This window comes from Pristis pectinata, chromosome 16 (genome assembly GCF_009764475.1).
Source record: "Pristis pectinata isolate sPriPec2 chromosome 16, sPriPec2.1.pri, whole genome shotgun sequence".
In the NCBI taxonomy this organism is placed as follows: Eukaryota; Metazoa; Chordata; class Chondrichthyes; order Rhinopristiformes; family Pristidae; genus Pristis; species Pristis pectinata.
In genome coordinates this window covers 6,921,737-6,946,595 of record NC_067420.1, presented here as the reverse complement: position 1 = coordinate 6,946,595, position 24,859 = coordinate 6,921,737, and the positions used below count along the sequence as shown (strand labels likewise).

At 42.9% G+C, this 24,859-nt stretch overlaps 1 protein-coding gene across 1 annotated transcript in view; it reads left to right on the top strand.

Annotated features, from left to right (window-relative positions):
* nelfcd (negative elongation factor complex member C/D) overlaps positions 1-24,859 on the top strand; it is a 67,222-nt gene that overhangs the window by 14,412 nt on the left and 27,951 nt on the right. The window contains 6 exon segments of the mRNA XM_052031156.1: positions 746-784; positions 787-854; positions 8,255-8,362; positions 14,375-14,527; positions 19,312-19,442; positions 24,427-24,592. Coding sequence (XP_051887116.1) covers positions 746-784; positions 787-854; positions 8,255-8,362; positions 14,375-14,527; positions 19,312-19,442; positions 24,427-24,592 — 665 coding nt within the window.

Sequence of the window (24,859 nt, the reverse complement as noted above, 5' to 3'; positions counted from 1 at the left end):
TTTTAAGAGAGGGAATGAAAGGGTATGCCACCCTTTCTCAGTGAGATTTTTCCTTCTCCCCCTTCCAGCTGTGTCCCCAGTAGTACACCAGCTGTGTCTGGTTAGAAGCTTCCTTGTCAGAGTCTCAGTCTTGAATGTGAAGTTCCAGATTAAACTGTTGAGTTTATTTGATATAATTTTCTTTACTGGACCTGTTCAAATGATGGCAGATGTACTGTGAAATCTTACTGAAAGGCTACACCTGAAGTGTTACTCTAACTTCCATTATTATTTGTGCTGTGATGTTGTAAAAGTTTCTATCTTTCGACATAATTGTGTTGTGGGAAGGATATAATTGCAGGGTGTAGAAGAAAGAAACTGTACCTTTTCTTTGAGATTTGCTGAAGCTGGTTGGGTTTTACTGTGCCCTTGTATCCCATGCCTGGCTGTCCTAGATTATATCACATTAAACCTTGATTTTGGTTGAATTAGCTTGCTTCCACTTGAACTAAATCCTTAGACATCCATTGGTTGGACTCTGTCCTGCAAATTGTATTTGGCTGTACTGAGCTGTGTTGACTAAGCTCACTTAGGTAGTTAAGCCTGTATTGCTATTTGTCTTAAAAAGACAGAAAACACTGGAAACACAAACAGGTTAGGCAGCATCTGTAGAAAAGAAACTAATTTAATATTTCAGGTCAAAGGACCCTTCGTTGAACTGGTTGTTTGTCTGAAATCTTTTAGCTTGTATCATCTTCTCTTTTAGGGGTGGAACCTTCACATGTTCAGGAAACTGTGGAAAACCATTGAAGAACTTGCTAATTAAGCACTTTGATCCTCGGAAAGCTGATTCCATTTTCACAGAGGAGGGGGAGGTAATTTTCTGAATGCTTTTCCAAAAGTAGGAGACACACACACATAATATGCACTTAAGAAACATTTAAGTTTGAACTTGTAGATGATGTTTAGCCCTTGCCATGCTTGTACATACAATTATTCTCCAGTACATCTGTCCTTTTGTCCACTTGGGTGGGTTTTGCCTGATTCCATCAATCCAGTCAGAGACACATTCAGTGGCTTCTTCTCCCAATTCCACACTGTTACCTGGACCTTTCCTTTTGCTCTTCTTATTTCCTAACTACGTATTGCTCCTCAGTGAGATCATCTAAAACACAGCATCAGTTTTCCACACATAACTGATGCACTTAGCTCTACATCACCATCACCTCTGGACATCTCACTGTCCCTAAATGGCCAGGTTGCTTATTTGACTTTCAACACCAGATGAGAAATATTTGGAAAACCAAAGCCATTATTTTGGTCCCCACCATAATCTGCATTCACTAGCTACTGACCACATTCTCTCTTGTGCAAGTATTGTGAAGCTGCAATCAAAATCTTTAGAATCTCGGTATCAGTAATGCATTCCTAAGATGACTTTAAAACCGCTTCCACATCATTGCCTATTTTTAGCTCCATAACAATGTGCAATGTGAACCCGACTCAACTCATCTGTTGCTAAAACCCACGTCTTTTTTTTCCATGACTTCTGGCCCAGCCTTTGATCTTCTAGCCTCTGTAAACATGAGGTCATATAAACTCTGTTGCCCAGGTTACTTGGTTCCACCTGTACCCATTCACCCTGTGCAGTTAAGCAACACCTGGATTTCTAAAAAGTTTGTCCTTGTTTGAAATTCCTCCAGTCATCTCTTCACTTAACTCTGCAGACTCAACAGATCTCTGTTATCCTCCGTTCCTGACACTCAAACATCTCCAAGTTGCTCACTCCTAAATTCAGTATTCGGTATATGGGATGCAAATGCACAGGGAATTTTATATCACTGGAGAGGTTTCTCCATTGACTCACAAAGGTCAGCTTTCTTCTTCCTCTTTTATCTCTTAACACCTCAGCCTTTTGGAGTCCTATATTACACTGGTAGCCCGCTTAGCACCACCCCTCAGAATTCCGATTCATTAGGGTGCTCTAGGTTCCGCAGTCCAAAGAGTCAAAGGCTTCTACCACCCCAGTACTTCAACAAAGAGATGTGCTTTGGGCTGTGTGATGCTGAGCCAGAACCTGGCGTTCCTATAAAAATGAACTGGTGATCCCATTGCAGCATGGCTTGGTGTGGAGTGAACCACTGGGGCAAGGTGCAGAGGATGCCCAAGGCTTGGGTGTTGGGCAGACTGGGCGAATGGTGCAGCCACTTAGCGATGAGACTTGGGACTGGAGGCTGGGGGGCTGGTGTAGTGAGTGCTGCCTTTGCCAGACGCTAGAAGCAGCTGCTCCATGTGTTTTACAGCCTACCTGGATCGTAGGTCTCGCCACTTCCTCTAGGCTCTGTTGGATGATGCTGTCTTACCCTCTCTTTGCTTTGCTACGTAGTTCTCCCTAGCCTGGAGATTTCTCTGTGGTAATAAGCTTGTCACTGCAGATTGCCAAGTGTCTTTGGTCCTTACCGACCCATGCATTGATGAGATCACTTTAACTGTTGCATTGTTACGGAAACACCAACGGAGTGCTGAGCCCTGGGTTCCTGGCACAGCAATGTCCAGGGCAGGGATTCACATGTAGTTCCTGACACAACAGGGCTGGCGGTCAGCTGTCTCTATGTACATAATACAACTCTATGAAGCTACCCCTTTCAGTGCAGGATCCTTTGTTCTGGGATCATATCAAGGTACGGCGTAGTGTCTCAGATGAAAGGACCAAGTGTAGTTATTCTGCACAAAGCTTGATGGGGAAATAAGCTGTAAATTGTATGCAGTCATTGAGCAGGAATTGATATATGTTAGAATATTAAGGTACTAAGGGGTAAGAGGAGAGGATGGGAAGGTGGAGATAAGGACGGTCTTATTGAATGACAGGATCAAAGGGTCGAAGGCTAAAATCTCCCATGTTCCAGTAAGGCTCCTTGTGACGGTTGACAGCTGCATTGTTGTAGTACAAAACACCTCTGGACTTCAGATTTCCTTAACAACTATTCTCATTTATATTGTACCTGAACCTGAGGTTGACACTCACGAAGGTGTGATAACAAGGCTGACCAAACTGCGAGGATTTTGTTACCTTATCAAGTTCTTTCAGCTATTTACTGTAGTTTAACCATATTTTGCTGAATCCACTCTTGCACATTTTCTTTGCTCTCAATCAAATATCAGAGAAGACAAAACAGTGAGCAAGAACTCAAAAGGGAGCGAAGTACAAGTTGTCAACCTACATGATTATGCAGTCATGGATATAGTTCCAAAAGACAGATTATCAGTTGAAGATGAATTGATGTGTGGTGTGGTAATGCAGCAGTTAGTGATAGTACCCTCAAAGTCCCAGGAATCTGGGTTTGATCCTGATCTCGGTGCTGTCTGTGGGGTTTGCACATTCTCGTTTTGACCATGTAGGTTTTCCGCTAATACTCTGTCTCTCCCATATCCCAATGAGGTGCTGGTAGGTTAATTAGTCACTGTAAATTATCCTTCTCTTTGGGTAAGCAGCAAAAGAGCCAAAAGGAGAGTTGATGGGAATGTGAGAGGAAACAGTTAGAGGGGAATGAGACTAATGGGATTGCTCTGTTGGAAGTCCTTTGTGGACCTAATGGTCCTACGGTGTTGTAATAATTAAATGTGTTTATTTATAATGTGGTCCAATTCAGGATATTTCTATCTCAGATTGAAATATTGAACTGAATCACATTTACCTGATGGATTCTGGTTACAGAAAATTTACTTAGTAATAACTCTTCAACTTAGTAGTACTCTTCAGTGAGTATAACCTACATAAGATGCTTGTAGTGCAATGAGGATGATCAATCTGGCACTGCTTTACTTCAAATTAATTTTTCTTTATGTGCAAAAATTATTAAATGCTTTGCAACTAGACTATTTTCATCATACTGCAAACATTACTTTCTTATGGCTACAAAACTAACACTTGACCTAGAATCTAAATTTTGGCAAGCATTTGATAGTTGCTTCCCATTCCCCTCAAGGGTTTCAAGCAACTCACTACAACATATTTGTTTCAATGACCATTGTCCTACAGGAGTGCTTGAGTTGCGACATTGCAGAAATGATAGTTCAGGTATCCTCACAGCCGAGTTGAGGAACTGATCAGTAGAAAGCAAAGGTGATGCCTGAAGATCAGGAGAACAAATGCTGAAAAAAACTGCAAGAACAGTGTGTTCAAATTTATAGGAGAAGGGGACAGAGCAGATAGAAGCAGCGTTTCCAGACTCAGAAATGAAAGGGCACAGACGTAAATTTAAGGTTAAATACAAGGGATTTAAAAAAGAGCAAAAAAAAAATCCTGTTTTACACACCAATTGCAATGCTGAGGCAAGAGCTGCAGGAATTAGTAATTAAAACAAAGACCATATTAATGTTTGAAAATAGGTAGATAGGTCATTGAAGGACAGAGTTATAAAGTGGATGTGTGGCCTTAGTTCTACGCTGAGCTTTGACATTAACATTGCCATCCTGAGACATGATGGGAAGGAGAAGGCCTGGTCTGAGAACCAAAGTGGTGGATGCACCTTCTTCAGGAGAGACAGACAGGGAGCAACGTCTTTGTGAGGTGGGTTATGCCATCTAGAATGAACAGCTCTCCCATGGGATAAACAGACTTCTCAAGACCCCCAGTTAACTCTAACGAGGAACCGGCATGCTATGGTCGTCAGTACAAAGGAGGATTTCTACTTGGTCTTGAGGTATCCCTGTTCCAAGCCCCAAAGATGGCAAACTGATCCTTCTGCACAATTTCATTGCCATGGGTGGAAAGGATGAAACCTATGGAAAGGTGTGATTGACAAGTAGTGGGTAGAGAAAGCCAACTTCAGTGGAGTCTACCTCCTGACAAAATACTTAGAACATGTTCCTGTCATAACACTGTTTCATCAGAGAGACAAGTATTAGACCGTGACAGCATCCTTGATCCAAGCACTGGCATCTATTCAACTGTAACGTGGATTAAGCCTGAGAAGGCAAGGATGTTAACATCTCCTGTGCCGTCAACCGCTGGATCAAGCAGCACCTAATACAACTTTTATTTACTTCAGTGCAGCCTCCAGACAATGACAGCAAAAAAATGTTACGGCTAAAGCAATTTCAGAGGTCTCTAGGATCCCAGAGAGAAAGCTCCTTAGTCAGTGTCTCACAGGCAACTTGATGAATCTCAACCAGATGTGACAATTTTCTTGCAATGGATTGGTCAGTAAACAATGCAGTGCCTCATCATCAATTATGGTTTTCAAGATGTTAAGCATGAAGGATACATCTCAAAGAGCTCTTGGTTGCAGCCCAATTTTATCCTATATGCATGAACTTAAATAGCCTATTTCAAGCAACTGGCAAATGCTTCCTGTACATCATTATCCTAATTACCTCAACCTATTAATTAACCAATCACAAGCAAGCAAGTATCCAACCCAGCTCCTCTTTGTAGTTGTGAATCTTTCTTATTTTTGGCTTCATGCGGGTGGTGTTGGTTATCCTGTTAAGACATCTGTTTCAGTTAAGCACATTTTGACAGCACCAAATTAAGTGACCTGATGGTTTTATATGTCTGAAGATGTTAACACCAGGCTCACCCTTTCCCTTATCTCAATTAACATGTGGTGTTTACTTATTTTTTTTGAAGAGTGTGACACCAGGAACACATTGCTTAAATATGTTGTTGAATCTTTTAAAGAAAGCTGTTTCATCTTCTTTTTGTTTTTCCTTTCCTTGTATAATTTCCTCCCTGACCAAAATATCTTGACCATTACTATTACATTATGTAGTTATATTTTTATGCCAGCCCAATTTTATCCTATATGCATGAACTTAAATAGCCTATTTCAAGCAACTGGCAAATGCTTCCTGTACATCATTATCCTAATTACCTCAACCTATTAATTAACCAATCATAAACAAGCAAGTATCCAACCCAGCTTCTCTTTGTAGTTGTGATTCTTCCTTATTTTTGGCTCATGCAAGTGGTGTTGGTTATCCTGTTAAGACATCTGTTTCAAATTTGCCAAAAATGACGAAATTTGCTGACATGACACTGCATATGCTGAAATCTGGAGCAAGAAGTGAGTTGCTGGAGGACCTTAGTGGGTCAGGCAGCATCTGTGGAGGCAAAGGGATGGTCGACATTTCATGTTGAGACTCTGCGTCAGGACTGAGAGTGTAAAGGGGAGACAGCCAGTATAACAGGGTGAGGCAGGAGCCGGCAAGTGATAGGTGGATCCAGGTGATGAGGGGTTGATGGGCAGATGGAGTCAGGTGGGGAGGGAAGGGTGGTGATAGGTGGAAGCAACAAAGGGCTGCAGATGATGGAATTTGAGAAGAAAAGATGAGTGAAAGGATGGTGTGTAGATAGGAACAGTAGGGGGAGGGGGTAGAGGACCAAGTGCGTGACAGACAACTGGAACCAAATAGGGTAGGAGAAAGAAACTGGGTAGCAGGGGGCTTGGAAAGAACGGTGTGTGTGAGAGGACCTGGGTGGATCAGAAGGAGAGAGAAAGGAACAGACGGGGGTTACCTAAAATTGGAGAATTCAATGTTCATTCTGTTGGTTTAGACTACCCAGGTGGAATCTGAGGTGCTGTTCCTCTAGTTTGCGTTTGGGACTTGCCGTTACTTCCAGTTTGACAGCTGTGGCCATCTGAGGAAAAACACATGGTCTCTGGCCATCAGTGATTCCTGCTCTCCTATTGGTTTTTCTCCCTTCTGATTCTACCTTTGGGTCGGCATCCCTCTGCCAAGTCCTCTCCAATAGCACAAGCAAATTCTCCCCTGAGGATATTGGTCCTGTGCCTGTTGAGGTGCAAACTGGCTGACTTGTAGAGGTCCCATCTTGTCCCCAAAACCGTCCCAATTCCTCAGGAATCTAGTGCCATCCATCATACCCCATCTTCCCAGCCATGTTTTCATAATGTGTGTTCGGCAAAAATAAAGCAAATGCACTCATTGAATCTGGATTCAGGGAACAAAATCGTTGTCATTGTATTAAAAGTGTTTGTTTTTTTTTATGTTATTGGTGTGTATAGACAACGAGAGGACAGGTTGGTGAGTTTACGATCATTCACAATGCCTTTTCATGTTCTTTTTCCTAAAAATGTTTCCCACCCATATTCTTTGAGATAACAGAGTAAGAAAACATTTAGGGTAAATACTTCCAGGTTCCAATTTTATTGGAGAATAATTTAACAACAAAACATTAAATGTATTAAGGTATGGCTGGTTGTGATGCTAGAAGCTGGTAACAAATAGTGTCAGGCATGGTTCAGACCATAGTGATCCCATACATGGTCTGAACGTGTGGATTCAGTGCCATCTCCAGACACCGAAGTATGCCACCTTGACTGACATGGATGGTCTTTTGACAGGGCTATCAGAGGCCTCAAAATGTTTCTGATAATCAGACATTTGAAAACAATCAAAATAAATTTTGTGTTTTAATTACTTAAATAATTTTAGAAGGTTATAAAAAATTACTTAAAGCATATTTAAGTTGGAGAAATTAATTAAAACTGTTAAGATCAAGGAAACTAAAGAAAACAAAACTTGCTGCACTTAACTTTGCATCACAACTTGGAGACCCCATTTAAATAAATGTGGTTGTGCTACATGTGCCAGCAAGGCTGGTATAATGTTATAGGGCCAAATACAACGTGTGACTGTCTCCTTAGCTCCACACTTCTGACCTCAGCCCTTGGATTCAGTGATGAAGAGGGAGGTTGGATGACTCGACACTTGACTTTCTGTGTGTCCTTGACTTCCACGTTGCAATGCAGCTAGCTGCAATCCGAAGAATTGCAGCTAGCCAGTCGATCTCTGCAACAGCCAGGATCAATCAGCATGATATAACCCAGATCATAAAAAGATCAAAATGTAATAAAAAGCTTTATCACTAGGTAAGTACTTTTGAAGAGCACTTACTAATGTCATGTATAAAACTTGGCGATTCATTTCTGTACAGCAAGCTCCCACAAACATTAAAATAAGCAATAAGGTAATCATTTTCAGTTGTTGGTTTAGGCAGTACATCAGTCTGCAATCCTGTGTCTGCACTTCAAAGCTGTCTGTAAAATACTTCATAAAGTGGTGAAAATTGTTACTTAAATTCCAATGCATCATTTATTGTGTTTTAATCACCCAGGCAGGCATTGTTTGACTGTTAGTCTGATGTGGCACTACATCTCCCAGCTATTTCAGTTGATTGAGACATAATAGCTCCTTTGCAGTTACTGGCGTGATTCCTTGATTTAACCATCGTGTGTGTGTGTTTTTGCAGACACCAGCTTGGCTGGAGCAGATGATTGCTCATGTAACTTGGAGAGACCTCTTCTATAAACTGGCAGAAGCTCACCCTGACTGTTTGATGCTCAATTTTACTGTTAAGGTAAAGCCATCTTGGTTGTGATTTTTTTTTTCCTGACTCATTTTTGAGATATGGGCAACACCAGCCGGTGCCATTATTTATTGTTCATTCCTAATTGCCTAAAAGAAGGTGGTGAAGGGCCATCTTCTTGACCGCTGCAGTCCATCTGACGGATGTATTTCCACTGTGGTGTTGGGATGGGAGACCCAAGATTTGTTTGTTCTTTATTTGTCATTGTAGCAATGATGAAGGAATGAGCATATATTTCCAATTAGGATGATGTGCAACATGAGGTCATGTTCCTTTGCATCTGCCTGGTGGTAGAGGTGACAGGTTTGGGAGGTGCTGTCAGAGTACCCTAAGTGAGTAACTGCAGTGCATTTGATACATGCTTCAGCTGCTATGTGTTGGTGGTGTAAGGAATGAGCAACTGGGGTGCAAGTCAAACAGGCTGCTTTTACCAGGATTGTGTCAACATTCTTGAGTACTTTTGGACCTCTGATCAACCAGTGAAGTGTAGAGTATTTGTCACACTCCTGATTAGCGTCTTGTAGATTGGAAGGCTTTGGAATATTGAGGGAGAAGCTGCAAGATGCCCACAACTATGGTAACTGTGGTGGCTGGCCCAATTAGTTTCTAATCAATGGTAACTGTCAGGATGTTGATGGTGATGCCACTGATGGTCAAGGATAGTTGGTTAGACACCCTCATGTTGGAGATGCTCATTACCCAGTACTTTTGTGGTACAAATGTTACTGACTACTTTCCCACCCTTGGAGACACAAGGAAGACTGCAGGTGCTGGAAATCTGGAGTAACACACACAAAATGCTAGAGGAACTCAGCAGGTCAGCCAGCATCTATGGAGGGAAATGGATAGTCGACGTTTCGGGCCGAGACCCTTCATCAGGACTGGAAAGAAAGAGAGCAGAAGCCATAATAGGTGAGTCCAGGTGAGAGGGGGAAGATAGGTAGGTGGGTAGTGGGAATATGTGAGAAGCTGGGAGGTGATCGGTGGAAGAGGCAAAGGGCTGAAGATGATGGAATCTGGTAGGAGAAGACAGTAGACCATGGAATAAAGGGAAGGAGGTGGGGAACCAGAGGGAGGACGGAGTGGGTGATGGGCAGGTCGGGAAGGGCAGGGGAGGGCAAAGAGAAGGGGTGAAGGGCCAGAGGGATAAGGGAAACCAAGGGAGGGTGGGGGGTAGAAGGGAGGGGTTACTGGAAGTTGGAGAAATCGATGTTGATGCTGTCAGGTTGGAGACTACCAAGACGAAATATGAGGTGTTGTTCCTCTAATCTGCGTGTAGCCTCAACATGGCAGTAGAGGAGGCCGTGGACAGACATGTCAGTGTGGGAATGGGAAGTGGAATTAAAATGGCTGGCCACCGGGAGATCCTGGCTGTTACTACGGACAGAGCGAAGGTGCTTGATGAAGTGATCCCCCAATCTGTGTCGGGTCTCACCGATGTAGAGGAGGCCGCAACGGGAGCGCTGGATGCCCACCCTTGCCTAAATACTGTCCCTTGCTGCATGTAGCCATGGACTAATTAATTTGCTGATGAATTACAAAAGGAATCAGACATCGTGCAATCATTGCAAGAACACTTATGACCCTATTTTGGAAGAAAGGTTGGTGATGAGCAGTTGAAGATGGTTGGGTGCAGTAGCTGGACACAGCAGTTAGTGCTGCTGTATCCCAGCTCCAGATTCCCAGGTTCCATCCTGACCCCAGTTACTATCTTTGTGGAATTTTATGACCACGTGGGTTTCCCCTGCTGCTCAGCTTCCCCCCACATCCCAACAATGTGCCGATAGGTTGATTGGCCACAGTACATTACCCCTAGGTGTAGGTAAGGTGCAGGGGAATAAAACAAGGAGAATGGGACTGAAGGGATTGCAGTACTGTAAGTTGGCATAAACCAACTGAGTCAAATGGCCCTCCCCTGTACATAGCATGCTACCATCCTGAGCAACTCCTCCAGTAATGTTCTGGGGCTGAGTTGGTTGACCTCCAACAATCCTAGCCATCTTTCTTTATGCATGGTATGATTCCAACCATTGGAGTATTTTGCATTGATTGCCCATTGATTTCAGTTTTACCAAGGCTGCTTCATGTCACATGCGGTGAAATGACTGCTCTTGACGTCAAGGCAGCAATCTCACCTCATCTCTGTAGTCTATGTTTGGACCCTTGTAAAATCCAAACTGGGCATTGGTCAGCAGGTTATTGAAGAGTAAGTACCACTTGATAACATTGCACACACCATCTCCCATTGCTTTGCTGTTGACTGAATGGGGGTGGGGGTATAATCCAGTTTGGATTTGTTCTGCTTTTGGTGAGTGAGACATAACTGGGAAAATTTTTCATGTTGTTTAATAGATGTCATTTTTTTAACTGTACAGGAATAGCTTGGCTAGAGATTTGGCTTGTTCTAGAGCATTAGTCTTCAGTACGTCATCCAAGATGTTGTCTGGTCCTAGCCCACGATGTATCCAGTGCTCTAAGCCTTTCATTGATAACACGTGGAATGAATTAAATTGGCTGCAAACCGATTTCTGTGATGTTGGGGATCTTAGGAGGGAGCTGAGATAGATCATCTTCTCAGCACTTCTGGCTAAACACATTTGGGATTGCTGCAGCCTTGCCTTTAACACTCATAAGCTGGGCCATACCATTGTTGAAGTTGAGGATATTGTAGCTGCTTTCTCTTGTCAGGGTGGGTGGTGACATATGTCATGAACCAGCAACAAAAGAAACACACTGAGCATGATTCAGTGTTAAATACTATTTTATTAATCACTACTTATGACCATATGTAAAATAAAAATAAAAATGTTAGTATGCTAGAATTCAAAAATGTTAAACCTTGAACGTTAACCCCAAAACTAAACTCTTCGTGTGTGTGTGTGACAAAGTCCTAAACTCCAAGTTTAGGAATGGTTCTTAAAGTTCAGTTCCGCAAGCCATAAGGTGAAACATGAGCAAGGGCTTCTTCAACAACCACCGTTGTCTGAAGATAAGACGTAGATGTAGAGAAACAGAGAGAGAGTAATTACGAAGTCCAAATGTTTCACGATGGAACCCAAACGACACTTCAGTGTTTACTCGGTAGTGACTTCCTCACCCCGAAAAGCATCCAAATCGTGGTCGTCCACACAAATACCTGTTTCCTTCTCCAGGTCAGCAACAAAGTGAACTCCACCGGATTACTTCCAAGTTCCATACATGGATTTCAGTGGCAGACACAGTTATTGTTTCTCATCCATCGATAGAGAAAACTAGCAGGCTGGTGTCTCTCTCCCTTCTCTCTCTCCTCTTCTGACTTCTTCAACAACGTCATTACGTCCTTTAACTTCTATTGACGTAAGCACGCCCCACACACACACACATACACACTCTATCTAAAAGGGACATTCACTGAGTCCGTAACACATACCAATCCCCTTCTGTTCAAAATGTGCACAGAATGCATTAAGCTCATCGGGAAGAGATGCGCTATTGTTGGCGATGCTGCCTGACTTGGTTTTGTAGCCCGTCATAGCATGTAAACTGGTGGCTGGTCTGGGACTCACTTTTGGACTGGCATTATCTCTTGGCATCTCTGATAGCTGTATGGAGGTCACATCTTGATTTCTTATATAGGTCATGGTCACCTGATTTGAATGCTGCAGTCCTAGACTTCAGTAGGAAGTGGACTGCATGCTGCTTATGCTACTTAGCACACATACAGTTCTGTTTCAGCTTTGCTGAGTAGGCACCTCATAGATAGCTCCTGAGTTTATGCCATTTGGCACATTGTGATGTTAATGCTTTGCATTATTCTTCTTGTACCCTACTCCATGTAATGCCATCAACATATTCTTGTATTCCCTTCTTGCTCATTTGTTTATCTCACTTTCCTTTAAATACATCTGAACTATGTGTACTTCAACTATTTTCCATGACGATTTCCATTTTCTAACTAGTTTCTGGATAAAGTAGTTTCCTTTTACATTTATCAACAGTTGTTTTCTATTTCTGGGCCCCTAATTTTGGACTCTTTCCCCCAGTGGAAATATCTTCTGTATATCTACCCTGTCAAAAATTCCTCATCAGTTTAAGCACCTCTATGGTCACATTTCTCAGCTCCTTTTCTATGGAAAGGAGCCCTGGACCATTGAGGTTTTTTTCTCAGTGGGTTCAGTGTCTTAGTTCTGGCACCAGTTCCTAAATACACCTTTATCTCTCCATATACTTTTAAAGTCAATGTCAAGTTTATTGTCATATGCACAAGCGCAATGAAAAACTTACTTTGCAGCAGCGTCACAGGCACATAGCATCAGATACGCAGCATTCACAAGATAAGCATAACTTAAGCATAAATTAAGCACAATTTTTACACGAAGGAACGCAATTAGAACAAAAACAAAGTCCATTTTATTGCAAAGTGATCAAAATGATCATAGTGTTGCTAAACTCTAGTGATTGGGGCTGTGCCGGTTGGTTCAAGAACATTGAGTTCAGAACTGAATACAGTATTGTGGCCGAACCAGGAATCTATGCTTTTAAAACAACTTCTCTGCTGTTCTTGCATTTTCTAATTTATTAACATCCTTTGTTTTTTTGATGAATATGAGCACCTACTTCTTTTCCACTTTTACACTTAGACGCAACCTCCTTATCCAACAACCTGCATAAGAAGCAAATATTTATTGATTTATAGTAAGTGTAAAGATCAGTTTTATATGCTTAGAACTGTTAGGGTGTAAGTGATGCGAAAGGAAACCAAATATGGGACCTCAAAATTGTTTCTGAGGCTGATTGAATGATTATGGCAGCTGAGCTTCCTGTTTCAGAGAAATTCAACTGAGAGATGTAGTGTCTAATTTAGCAATGTGAAACACACTTCAAAGAAACAGATTATCATTCATACAGGCTGCAGAAGGGAAGTTTAACACTGGGCACTCTAGCCACAGGAATTGGGACCTGAATGTAGAAGAGCTCAGCATGCATGGAACCTTGCATGGACTCAGACCCCACACAAATAGGTTGATTTCAACCAAATATTTCCCATTTCCCATGCTTCCATAGCAGAGTCTTTAAGCAACCTTGTTTCATATTTAACCACAACCATGGCTTGTGATAACACATCTTCATGATACAGTGTGCTTTCAGAAACATTTGAAGTACTGCATTCATCTTCCGACACTAGAACAATTGTCAGTCACATTGCTGACACCCAGATTATATCTGTGGCTATGACTGTTGAGCTTTTACTTTTTAGCTACAAATAAACACCACTAAGAATGAAAAAGTAAATTATTACTTAAGTAGAGTGAGAAAACAAACTGATAGAGTAAGGGGGCTGATCCATTTATAGCACAAGGAAGAGGAGTTTTCCAGTCAGAGGGTGGTGCGCCTTTGGAATTCGATACCCCAGAGAGCTGTGGAGGTGAAGTCATTGAATATATTCAAGGCAGAGACTGACTGACGCTTGACCTACAAGGGAGTGAAGGGGAATGGGAAGAGAGAAGGGCAAGAAAGTTGTGTTCAGGCTAAGATGGGATCGGCCAGAGTCTTATGGAACAGCAGAGTAAGCCCAAGGGGCCAAGTAGCTTCCTGCTCCTGTTTCTTATGTTGTTATGTAGAAACTGATCCCAAAGAAAGGTGACCTTCCTTCTCAAATCTCCTGCATTATGTCCATGAAATTTTGGTGGGATCTGTGGATCCACACATGCTTTGGGTCTGCCGTCTTCCTTCAGTACAGGCAGACATCCCTGTAATGAATCCTTGTTCTCCATCTCCATCTTCCAGGAGCAAGAGAATGCCCATCATACCAGTGAAACCCTTTGAATGTGGGGATGAACCATCTGTAACAATGTTGGACAAATATTAAGTATAATAATAACCAAAACTGGCTAAATCAAAATCAGTCTAATGGAGAAAAAAGTCAGTTTCTTTTTATACACTTGTCCAGGAGGTCCCTAGTTGCCTCCTGATGCCTTGTAAATTCACTCATCATTTTCTGCTGATCTTTTTGTCTCACCACAGCTGATTTCAGATGCTGGATACCAGGGTGAAATAACCAGTGTGTCAACAGCCTGTCAGCAGCTAGAAGTCTTCTCCCGTGTTCTCCGCACCTCTCTTGCCACGCTTGTTGATGGAGGTGAAGAACATTTGGAGAAAAACCTGCCTGAATTTGCAGTGAGTGTCTTTTCTATTCATTTTGGAGTAGTAAAGGGGTTATCGCTGAGTTCTTTGGGATGTTGGTGCAAAGCAGTTTATTTATGAAAAGCCCACTTTTTCTTTTTCCCAGTCTCCAGGTTTGCACTCCCTTCCACCTGTTGATATCAGGTTTGCTTCAGTACAATTGCATAGACGTGCTCATTGGAATTTACCATAAGCAAGCGTAATTGCAGCTTCGCCTTTGATCTCACACTTGCCTTTCACGTTCCTCCTCCCACAGGAGGTCAAATGTCCCCCTCCCCCTCTCTCCCTCCCTCTCTCTCTCCCTCTTTCTCTTTCTGTAACTCCAACACAGGCACTTTGATGCCACAATGTGTACATTCTCAGAGGGTGTGTTTGCCTCAAGACGTGCTGGGATACTGATCTTCTGGTTAAATTCCCAGCTTATGGATCACAAGCTATCTCCTCTAGAGCTACCTGACACTACTAAGATAGATATTGTTAGCCAGTCTGCAGATATGACTACCAGATTCTACCTTCAGTTGACTGATATCGTGACTTTGCAAGAACTCAGTAAATTTCCCCCATTTTCACTGTTCTTGCTGAGCCAATACCTTGTTTATTCAACTTTCTACCTTGGGCTAGAGCAGGCCTTTCCCATAGGTCTTTAGCACTTGTTGTGGCAATAGGCTTGGCCAGTCTATGCCATCTCTGTTTCCTCTACAATCAACTTGCACGTAATAAGATGTTGTGCCACAGACAGAATGAATGAGAAGATTGCAATGTACGGGTGAATTTCAATATTCATGCCAATATCCTCTTGTGAAAATTTAAAGCTCGTGCTCCAAGCCAAAGTTGGACTGGGCTCCAGGAAAAAAGACTCCCAGGGCAGGTCAGTTCCTGTACTGTTATTCCCAAAGTCAGGTGGTCACACTTTCCTCTCAGGGCCAATCCCACAAGGAAGTGCTGCCCTATAGTTACTGCCATTAAACTCACACTCTGGTTTATTGTGCTCCACCATGTTATCAGGGCAGAGAAACACTCTCCGATCTGATAATACCTTCCATCCCATTCACTTCAGTACATAATCTGGTGGAGCATCCTGCTCTCTCATCAGTTACTTGACCTTCCTGCAGGTCTTTTTTCATTTGTTCCCAACAAACCATTATTTTGTGTAACTGTTTACACCACTGTAGGAGTGTTGAAGCAACTGGAGTAGCTGGTTAAACGATCATTGTGAATCGTGCTTAGAGAAGCTGACCCCCCCCCCCACTTTTCCCATAATGTTCCATAACTTCCACCTCATCATATCCTCCTCCACGGTTCTCCTTCTCAGGCAGTTCTCCTGGTGTCACAAACATCATCCCATACCAAGTGACCCAAGGAAAGACACAAGGACAAAACCTGGGGCCCTGTGATAAATTCACATTTATCTGGTGCTTGGGCTACTTCACTGACATACAGGTCAGGTCAGAGCAGCTTTACACTCAGTCAGTAGCTCTTCTGAGAAATTACAACTGTTTGCCCCAGGGTTGGTGGTTGTTCTGGCCTTGTATTGGGCTTCTCCTCCCCTTCAGAGTTTGAAGTCGTCCTCTGCAAGTCGTTCCTTGCTGTTCCACACAATAGGCCGTGTTCAGCCAATCAGACTCATGACTGGTCCCTGCAGTCTTTTCTTGGATTTTATCATTTCCATCTGATTGATGTGGAACTATATAACTCGCTATGGTAGCTGGGCTGCATGCTGTATTCAGCTGGCCCTGTCCCAGTGGTGTATACAATATATCATCATTCTCCATGACCCATCTGACTTCTTTACTAGCCTGACTGGTGAACTGACGTGGGTTACTATGGTTTCAGCAGCCCTTGATCTATCAGGGACTGGACTGCCCTTTCCAAATCCCTTTCAGCTCCCTTTGGAAATGAAGAAACCTCTATTTTTGGGATCTACTCATGGGTTCCCCTCCTCCCCTGCTATCTTCATTTCCATGGAGAGTCACGTTTGTGCCCTGAGGACCCCTTTTGCCAGTATCCGGTATCTGACTGGTGCTGATTATCTAACCCCACGTCATTGAGTCTCCCAACACCCTCGCTTTCCCTGACACAGGAGTATTACTAAAGGGCAGAAAGGACATTGCCATTGTACTCTGACTAACTAGGTTGTTTGGTTTCTTAGATTCTAGTAATTTTGCAGCTTGTCCTGGTTTTACGGTTCTAAACATGTATTTTAGATTGCAGTCCTGTGACTACAGGACTCCATGTTGTGCGTTGCTGTTTGTAATTTAATACAGCTATGTGTAGGCAGATGATTAGCTTTCAGGCATATTTAACAAATACCAATGTCTATTTACAATTTGCAAAATCAATTTAAATCTGAGAAGTTATCCCAGTTCATATGAACAAAAATTGATGTGACTAAATAGTGGAGTTACTACGATTTTCCTTGATTTAAAAGAAAATGCTTCCCAGAACTTAAGATCTAAATGCTTACAAGTAAAAATATTTTTGGACAGTATCTACAAAAAGATATGTATGTACCCTGTACCCTCTATTAAAGAGTAAAGTGGTCTAAAAAAAAATTTATTTTTATGTTTATCATAGCAAACCATTGCTGAAATGAAGACTGCACTTCTTTTAGCATACGTATATATTAGTTAGAGAATGTTCCGGACCTCTTGATTGACGTTGTAGGACATTCACTGAGTAGAGGATGTCTCTCTGGGGAAGCATGTGGAGGAGAGCGATCATTACTTCAAAGATAAGAGCTAACTTCAGTGTGTTAAAAGGGCATTTAGAGTAGGTAGTTTATCCCAGAGGAACCATATGGAAAGTTCAGTGTTGGATGAAGGATATTTAAAACTATAATGGGCATTCTGGCATGTGTTGCAGTCTCACATCTCACAGGGACCCAGGTTTGATCCTGACCCTCAGCTGCTGTGGTGGAGTTTGCACATTCCCTGTGACCGAGTGGGTTTTGACCGGACGCTGCGCTTTTCTCCCACACCCCAAGGATTCAGTTAATTGGCTCCAAAGGTTAATTGGCCATTGTAAATTACCTTTTATTATAAGTAGATAGTAAAATAACCAAATGGGAGTTAATGGGCATGTGAGGGAGGATAAAGTGCAGGGATACTGGGATATAAGGGAGAGGGAATGGAACTGATGGGATTGCTCCCTCAGAGGCAGCATGAGCCCAATGGGTTGAATGGCCTCATTCTGTGCTGTAATAGTAAGTAAATAAATAACATATATATCTTAGTGGCTTCCTATTTCTCCCCTCCTCCGGGGCAGCCGACTGTTCCCAAGTACCTCCTGTGATTCTTGTACAAGAATATCTGAATCCCGCAGCTCTGTGTGCCAACAGTCACCGGCCTTTAGTATCTCAATTCTCTCTTAATCCCACGGCAAACATACTCTTTCATTAGGCTCTCAAAGGCCTGATTGTTATTTGTAAAGGTTTTGATACTCTCCCAACACTGCATCTCCTGTAAACCTCCTAAAACATAAGCTGCCCCTTACAACTGTATGGAATGTCCCGTGGGAGGTCGTGAGTTCCAGAAAGAGTTGATGGGAGGTGGCCATTATAAAGACGTGGCAAGTAATAGGTGGATCCGGGCGATGAGCGGTGATAGGCAGATGGAGGATCCTCTACTCTTTCAGTCCAGATGAAGGCTCTCAACCCGAAACGTCGACTGCCCATTTCCCTCCACAGATGCTGCCTGACCTGCTGAGTTCCTCCAGCAGTTTATTTTTTGACCAGTTAAATGCTTGTTAAGAGAGCAGCAGGTGGAATATTATGTAGGTAAGTATGAAATTATTAACTTGGCAAGAAGAATATTTTCAAAGATTGGGGACCAGGTGGTATTTGGAGGGATTCAGGTGTTCTTGTACAAGAATCACAGGGGGTATTTGGGAACAGTCAGCAGTTGTAATGCGACAAGGCTCTAAATCGAGCTCGGTAGAATAAACAGTGGGAAAGCTTGCTGCAGTTATATGGGTAGTTAACAGTTTTGTTCCCCATATCTGAGGAAGTACACACAAATTTTGTGGGTGCAACAAAAATTCATGAGATTTACTCTTAGGATGAGAGGGTTGTCCTATGAGCAGAGGTTGAATAGATTGATCCTACATTGTCTGGGCTACATATAAGACATGATATCACTGAAAAGAGCAGAAACTGAGAAGCTGTAGATATAGCAACGGGAGACATACCTTGAGGTGTCACTCAGACCACTGTGAATTTTTTTCTTTCGAGGACATGGATGCTTAGTTGGTATGTTCAAGACAGAAATTGATAGATTTTGGGGCACCATAGGAACTGGGAGATATGGGGTACATGGTGAGAAAGTGGATGATGTAAAAAATGTTCCCCTGCTCTGCAGTTCACAACTCTTGTCAACCATTTGAATGGTTGAACATGCTTGAAGGGCCACAGGAGCTACTCTTCCTTGCATATTTCAGATTATGGAAAGAACTGTAAGGAATCTTTGATCTTTATTAGAGACATTATAATGACCAGTGCAATCCAAGGGGCTGCCCTGGACAATCCCAATAAGCATAGAGCATACAGACCAGTCTCTCTCAGTGCAAGACTAAGGACAATCTCCTTAAATACAAGATAGTCAGGATGGTTGCCCTTCAGTACATTATAGACTTTTCTTGCTATTTTACTGTTTGCTTTGTACTGAACAGGGACTCCTCTTCCTGCTTGGTAGAAGCTACCTTAGAATTGTTACATTTCTTGTGAGAGTTGCCTGCACATTTAAGGGATTTTTCACCAACATTGCTGTTGATAATTTCCACAGAAAATGGTGTGTCACGGGGAGCATACATACCTGTATGCTCAGTCCATAATGTCTGTGTTGGCCCAGGAAGAGCAGGGGGGGGCAGCTGTCCGAAGAATTGCACAGGAAGTTCAGAGATATGCACATGAGAAGTAAGTATACAATCAATCCATGGGACTTTGGTAAGATTTAAAGACTTTATTTTCAATCGTATACTTATTAAAATAATTCTCTTCCATCTCTTCCTGCACTGCTTGAGCATACATTTCCATTGCCATTGTTCACCTTGTCAGGTGTGGGCATGGGTCATAATTCATTTCTTCTTGCTTGGGCACTGTTCATATTCCATCTATGAGCACAAATTGTTTTGCATTGCCTTGTGCATGGCTACTTGTCCTATTCCATTACTGTTAGATGTGCATTGGTCATCATTACCTCACCCACAGGCATCTTCAATCATTCATGTGTTGGCACAGTTCATTTTGCATAACCCCTCGCAATGGGCACTGGCGAACTTCTCTTACCTCGTGCACGGCCAGCTGTTACAATAAAAACAGAAAATGCCGAAACTACTCATCAGGTCAGGCCGCATTTGTGGGAAGAGAAACAGAGCTAACATTTCAGATCAAGGACCTTTCATCAGAACTGGGAAGGCAACAACTTGTTAAGCTGCAGGGAGGGTGGGGTAGGGGGGATGTGTCTGACAGGGTAAAACTGGGGTGACCATGGGGTCACGATATTGAATTCCACAACTTCAGGAAACTTAATTTCTATCTGCGCCAGTCATCCATCTGTGGTACTGACTCAGCTTGTTTTCCTTTTGTCCCTCTGGGAGTGGAGGACTTTCCCAGCCTGACCTGCTGGGCACGTTTCCCTGCTCTGCATTTCACAACTCCTACATTCGTTTGTCAGTGTTCTCACTCACTACCTGCTCCCATCCACTCATTGACCATTATAGATTATCTCCATGATCACCCCATTTTACCCTATCAGAGACATCACTGCAGCTGTAAATATAGAAACGGGTGAAATAACTTGAGATGTCACTCAAACCGTTCACTGCATGGACACTTTCATTACTACATGCATGAGCATTTAGGATAACCACGTGCCTATGCAATGGTCAACTTCCATTACTTCATGCATGACATTGGTTACCTAGCGTTGCCTCATCCATTGGTATCTTCCACTACCTAGTATATGGACACAGATTATCTCGCATTACCTCGTGCACAGAGACTGCACAGCACTTTTTTTTCACTTCTTGGGATGTGGACATCACGAAGAAGACCAGCATTTATTGCCCACCCCTAACTGCTGTTGGGAACGTAGTGGTAAGCCATCCTCTTGAACTACTGCAGCCCCCCTTCTGAGGTTGCCACAACCTCTCTTGTGAAGGTGCTCCCACAGTGCAGTTGGGTAGGCAGTTCCAGGATCTAGACCCAATGTTACAGTATCTTAGAATACTTCCAAGTCTGGATGGGCGTGACTTGGAGGGGAACGTACAGGAAGCCCTTGTATTTCTTGGTGGTTGACATCACGGGTTTAAGAAGTGATGTTGTAGTAGCCTTGGTGAGTAATTACAGTCCATTTTGTCCGTGCCGTACACTGAACAGGTGAGCAAGTGTGCAAATAATGCATGTTTAAAGTGGTTTAGGGAGTGCCAGTTAAGCAGACAGGCAAGTGCAGAGTATTCTACAATGCTCTTGGCTTCTCTCCTGTAAATGGTGAAAAGGTTTTGTGGCATCAGAAGTTAAATTGCTCACTGCAGGATACCCAGCCTCATAGCCATGGTATTTATATGGCTGGTACATGTGACTTTCTGGTCTTTGATGATCTCCCAGGATATTAACTCATTAGTAGTGATGCCATTGAATGTCAAGAGTAGGCTCTGTTGTTGGAGGTGGACATTGCCTGGCACCTTAATACATGGATGTTACTTACCACTTCATAGCCTTACTTGAGGTCTTGCTGTAGGCAGGCTTGGGCTGCTTCATGTACTGAGGAGTTGCAAATGGAATTGAAAATAATTCAATCATCAGTGAGCGTCGCCATCTATCACCTTTTGAAGGAAAGTTGGTCATGGCGAAAGGAGCTAGAGATGGTCAAGCCTAGGATGCTTGACTATGAGGAACTCTGAAGTGGTGATTTGGGAAGATTGACCTCCTAACAACTGCAACAATCTCCCTTTGTGTGAGGCACAATTCAGACCATTGGAATGGTATCCCCTTCATGCCCTGTTGACTTCAGTTTTAGCAAGGCTCCTTGATGCCACTCAGTCAAGAGCTGATGTTAAGGGCAGTCACTGTTGCCTCTCCTCTGGAATTCAGCTCTTTGGTCTGTGGTTGTGATGAAGTCTGGAGACATCTGATCCTGGTGAAACCCAAACTGGGCCTTAGTGAGCAGGTTATTGGTAAGTGCCACTTGATGGCATTGTTGAAGACACCTTCAATTAATTTGTTGAGGATTGACTGATTTAGCCAAATTAGATTTGTGAGCAGGAAATTCTCTACGTTTGGATAGAAGCCGGAGCTGTTACTGAACTTGAGGTTATACGTTACTATAGTTGGGATGTTGTCTCATCCCATAGGTTCTGCTTTTATCTAGTTTGCTCAGCCTTCTGAAGTCTAAATACATGACATCACTGGTTTCCCTTTATCTATTCTACGATCAGATCTTCAACAAGCTCCAATAAATTAGTCAAACATGATCCTTCCATAAATCCATGCTGACTCTGCTCAGTCCTATTATTCTTTTCAAGGTGTTCTATTATTATATCCTTGATCATAGTTTCCAGCATTTTCCCTACTACTGATGTTAAGCTAACAAGTTGATAGTTGCCTATGTTCTCTCTCCCCCTTCTCTTAAATAATGGGGTCATATAAGGGGGCAACCTTATAGAAATGTTTAAAATTATGAGAGGCATAGATAAGGTGGACGGTAACAGTCTTTTCCCCAGGGTAGGGGAGTCTCAAACTAGGGGCCACAGATTTAGGGTGAGAGGGGAAAGATTTAAAAAGGACCTGAGGGGCAACTTCTTCACACAGAGGGCAGTAAGTATAAGGAACAAGCTGCCAGAGGAAGTGGTTGAGGCAGGTACAGTAATATCATTTAAGAAGCCCTTGGATAGGTCCATGGAGGGGCGGGGCTTAGAGGGATATGGGCCGACTGCCAGAAATTGGGATTAGGGGGGGGGGGGGGGGGGGGGGGAACACTGTTGTTAGCATAGACTAGTTGGACCGAGGAGCCTGTATCCGTGCTGTATTGCTCTATGACTCTATATTTGCTACCCTCCCATCTACAGGAACAATTCCAGAATCTATAGAATTTTGGGAGATGGTCATTGGAGCATCCACTACATCAGTAATCACCTATTTAAAACTCTGAAATATAGAGCATCAGATCCTTGGGATTTATCAACTCTTACTTTTGCAATCTTGTACAATTTTTTTTACTAATACAAATTTTAATTTTCTTCAGATCCTCATTCTTGTTAGACCCTTGGTTCTCCAGTATTTCTGATTGGCTTTTTGTTTTTGTTTTTCTGCTCTTTCCTTATTTCCTACTATAAATTCTCCCATCGCTGTCTGATATATTCTCTTAATATACAAAAATTCACCAATCTGCGTCTTGAATGTATTCAGCAATTAAACCCCCACAGCAATCTTCCAAAGATTCACTACTCACAGGGTGAAGAAATTTCTTCTCATCTTTATTCAGAATGTCCAAACTGCTATTTTGATTGTGTGATTCCCAGATATAGACATCTCAGCCAGGGGAAACATCAACTCTGCATCTACTCTGTCAGGCCCCTTAGGAATTTTGTACATTTCAATAAGATTGCCTTTTATTCTTCTAACCTCAAGAGAGGATAGGCCCAGTCTCCACTTTTGCTGAACCTGCCATCTGAGGAATCAATTTGTGGACTTTTGCTGCACTCCGTTATCGCAGGTATGCCTTCCCTTAGTTAGGAAGGTCAGACCCAAATGTAGGGTTTCAGATCCAATCTCACCAGAGCTCTATATAACTGGAGCAAGATATCTCTACTGTTGTATTCAAATCCTCTTGCAATAAAGGCCAACTGCGCCTAGAGCCAAGGTAATCTGCAGTAAAGGCCAGTTTACTGTTTGCCTTGCTGACTGTTACATGTTAATTTTTTACTGATTTGTGTACATGAATACCCGGGTCCCTCTGAACACTTACCGTTTAAAAAGTAAAGCCTATTTTTTTCTCTATCAAAGCAATAACCTGTTTGGTTGTTGGTCATTTTGTATTACATCACACACGGTCTCTAGTCATGATCTATTCCCCCTTTTCCTCATGGATATGAATTTTATTGTTGGTTATTCTCTGTGAAGTTCAAGCGATCAGTGTTGTGACACCAGAAGGTTGCTCAGCCACAAAAAAACATGTTTCGCCCCCGCTCCACCTGTTGCTGGGTGCCAGATCCACAGGTACTGACTCCCTTCTGTATCTCCAATTAGCCACCCAATCTTCCTTTATAATGTTAATCCACACTGATGATGCTGGCAGGTTATTTGCTCATGGGGATCTCCCCCACCTGAGGTCCGTACTGTCCAAGGTCATTGCCCCTATGGACACAACTTTCAACAGGGATCACTGGATAGGGATCAAGTTAGCATAACGCTTTACAGCGCCAGCGACCCGGGTTCAAATCCGGCCACTGTCTGTAAGGAGATGGTACGTTCTCCCCATGTCTGCGTGGTTTTCCTCTGGGTGCTCCGGTTTCCTCCCACATTCCAAAGACGTACGGGTTAGGAAGTTGTGGGCATGCTATGTTGGCGCCGGAAATGTGGTGACACTTGTAGGATGCCTCCAGAACACTATGCATAAAGATATATTTCACTGTGTGTTTCGATGTATATGTGACTAATAAAGATATCTTAACAAAAAAGAATGCAAGCACTGGCTGACTTTCACTTCACTAATGCTGGGATAATGAGGTTCTTTGTGTAACTGCTGTCAACTCAGCACAAAGCAAGCTTCAGTGTTCTGTACAGTTATGTGTTGTGCTGAACTGCTCAGTAAGTTCCAAACACAAATTCAGAGCCTTTTGTGCATTTTTCTTTTGAGTCATAAAGGAAAATTAATTCTCTTTGTACTACCTTCCCACAGAGGTCACGATGCCAGTCAGATTACCTTGGCGCTGGGCACAGCTGCATCCTATCCCCGAGCTTGTCAGGCACTGGGTGCCATGCTGTCCAAAGGAGCTCTGAACCCTGCTGATATCACTGTCTTATACAAGATGTTCACAAGCATGGATCCACCGCCTGTAGAACTGGTAAGAAATGCTCTTGGACACCTGTTTTACTGAGACAAGAAGCCAATCTCTCCAAATACTCCCAAGTCCTCAATTTCCCAAATATCTACTTGCCTCTTAACACTGAATGAAACATGGTTGAATGGTAGGCAGCAGCGTCTGCAAGAGTTAACATCCTGTGACAGCCCAGCAGGTAGTATAGCGATTAGCGTAATGCTATTACAGCGCCAGTGACCTGGGTTCAATTCCCGCCGCTGTCTGTAAGGAGTTTGTACGTTCTCCCCGTGA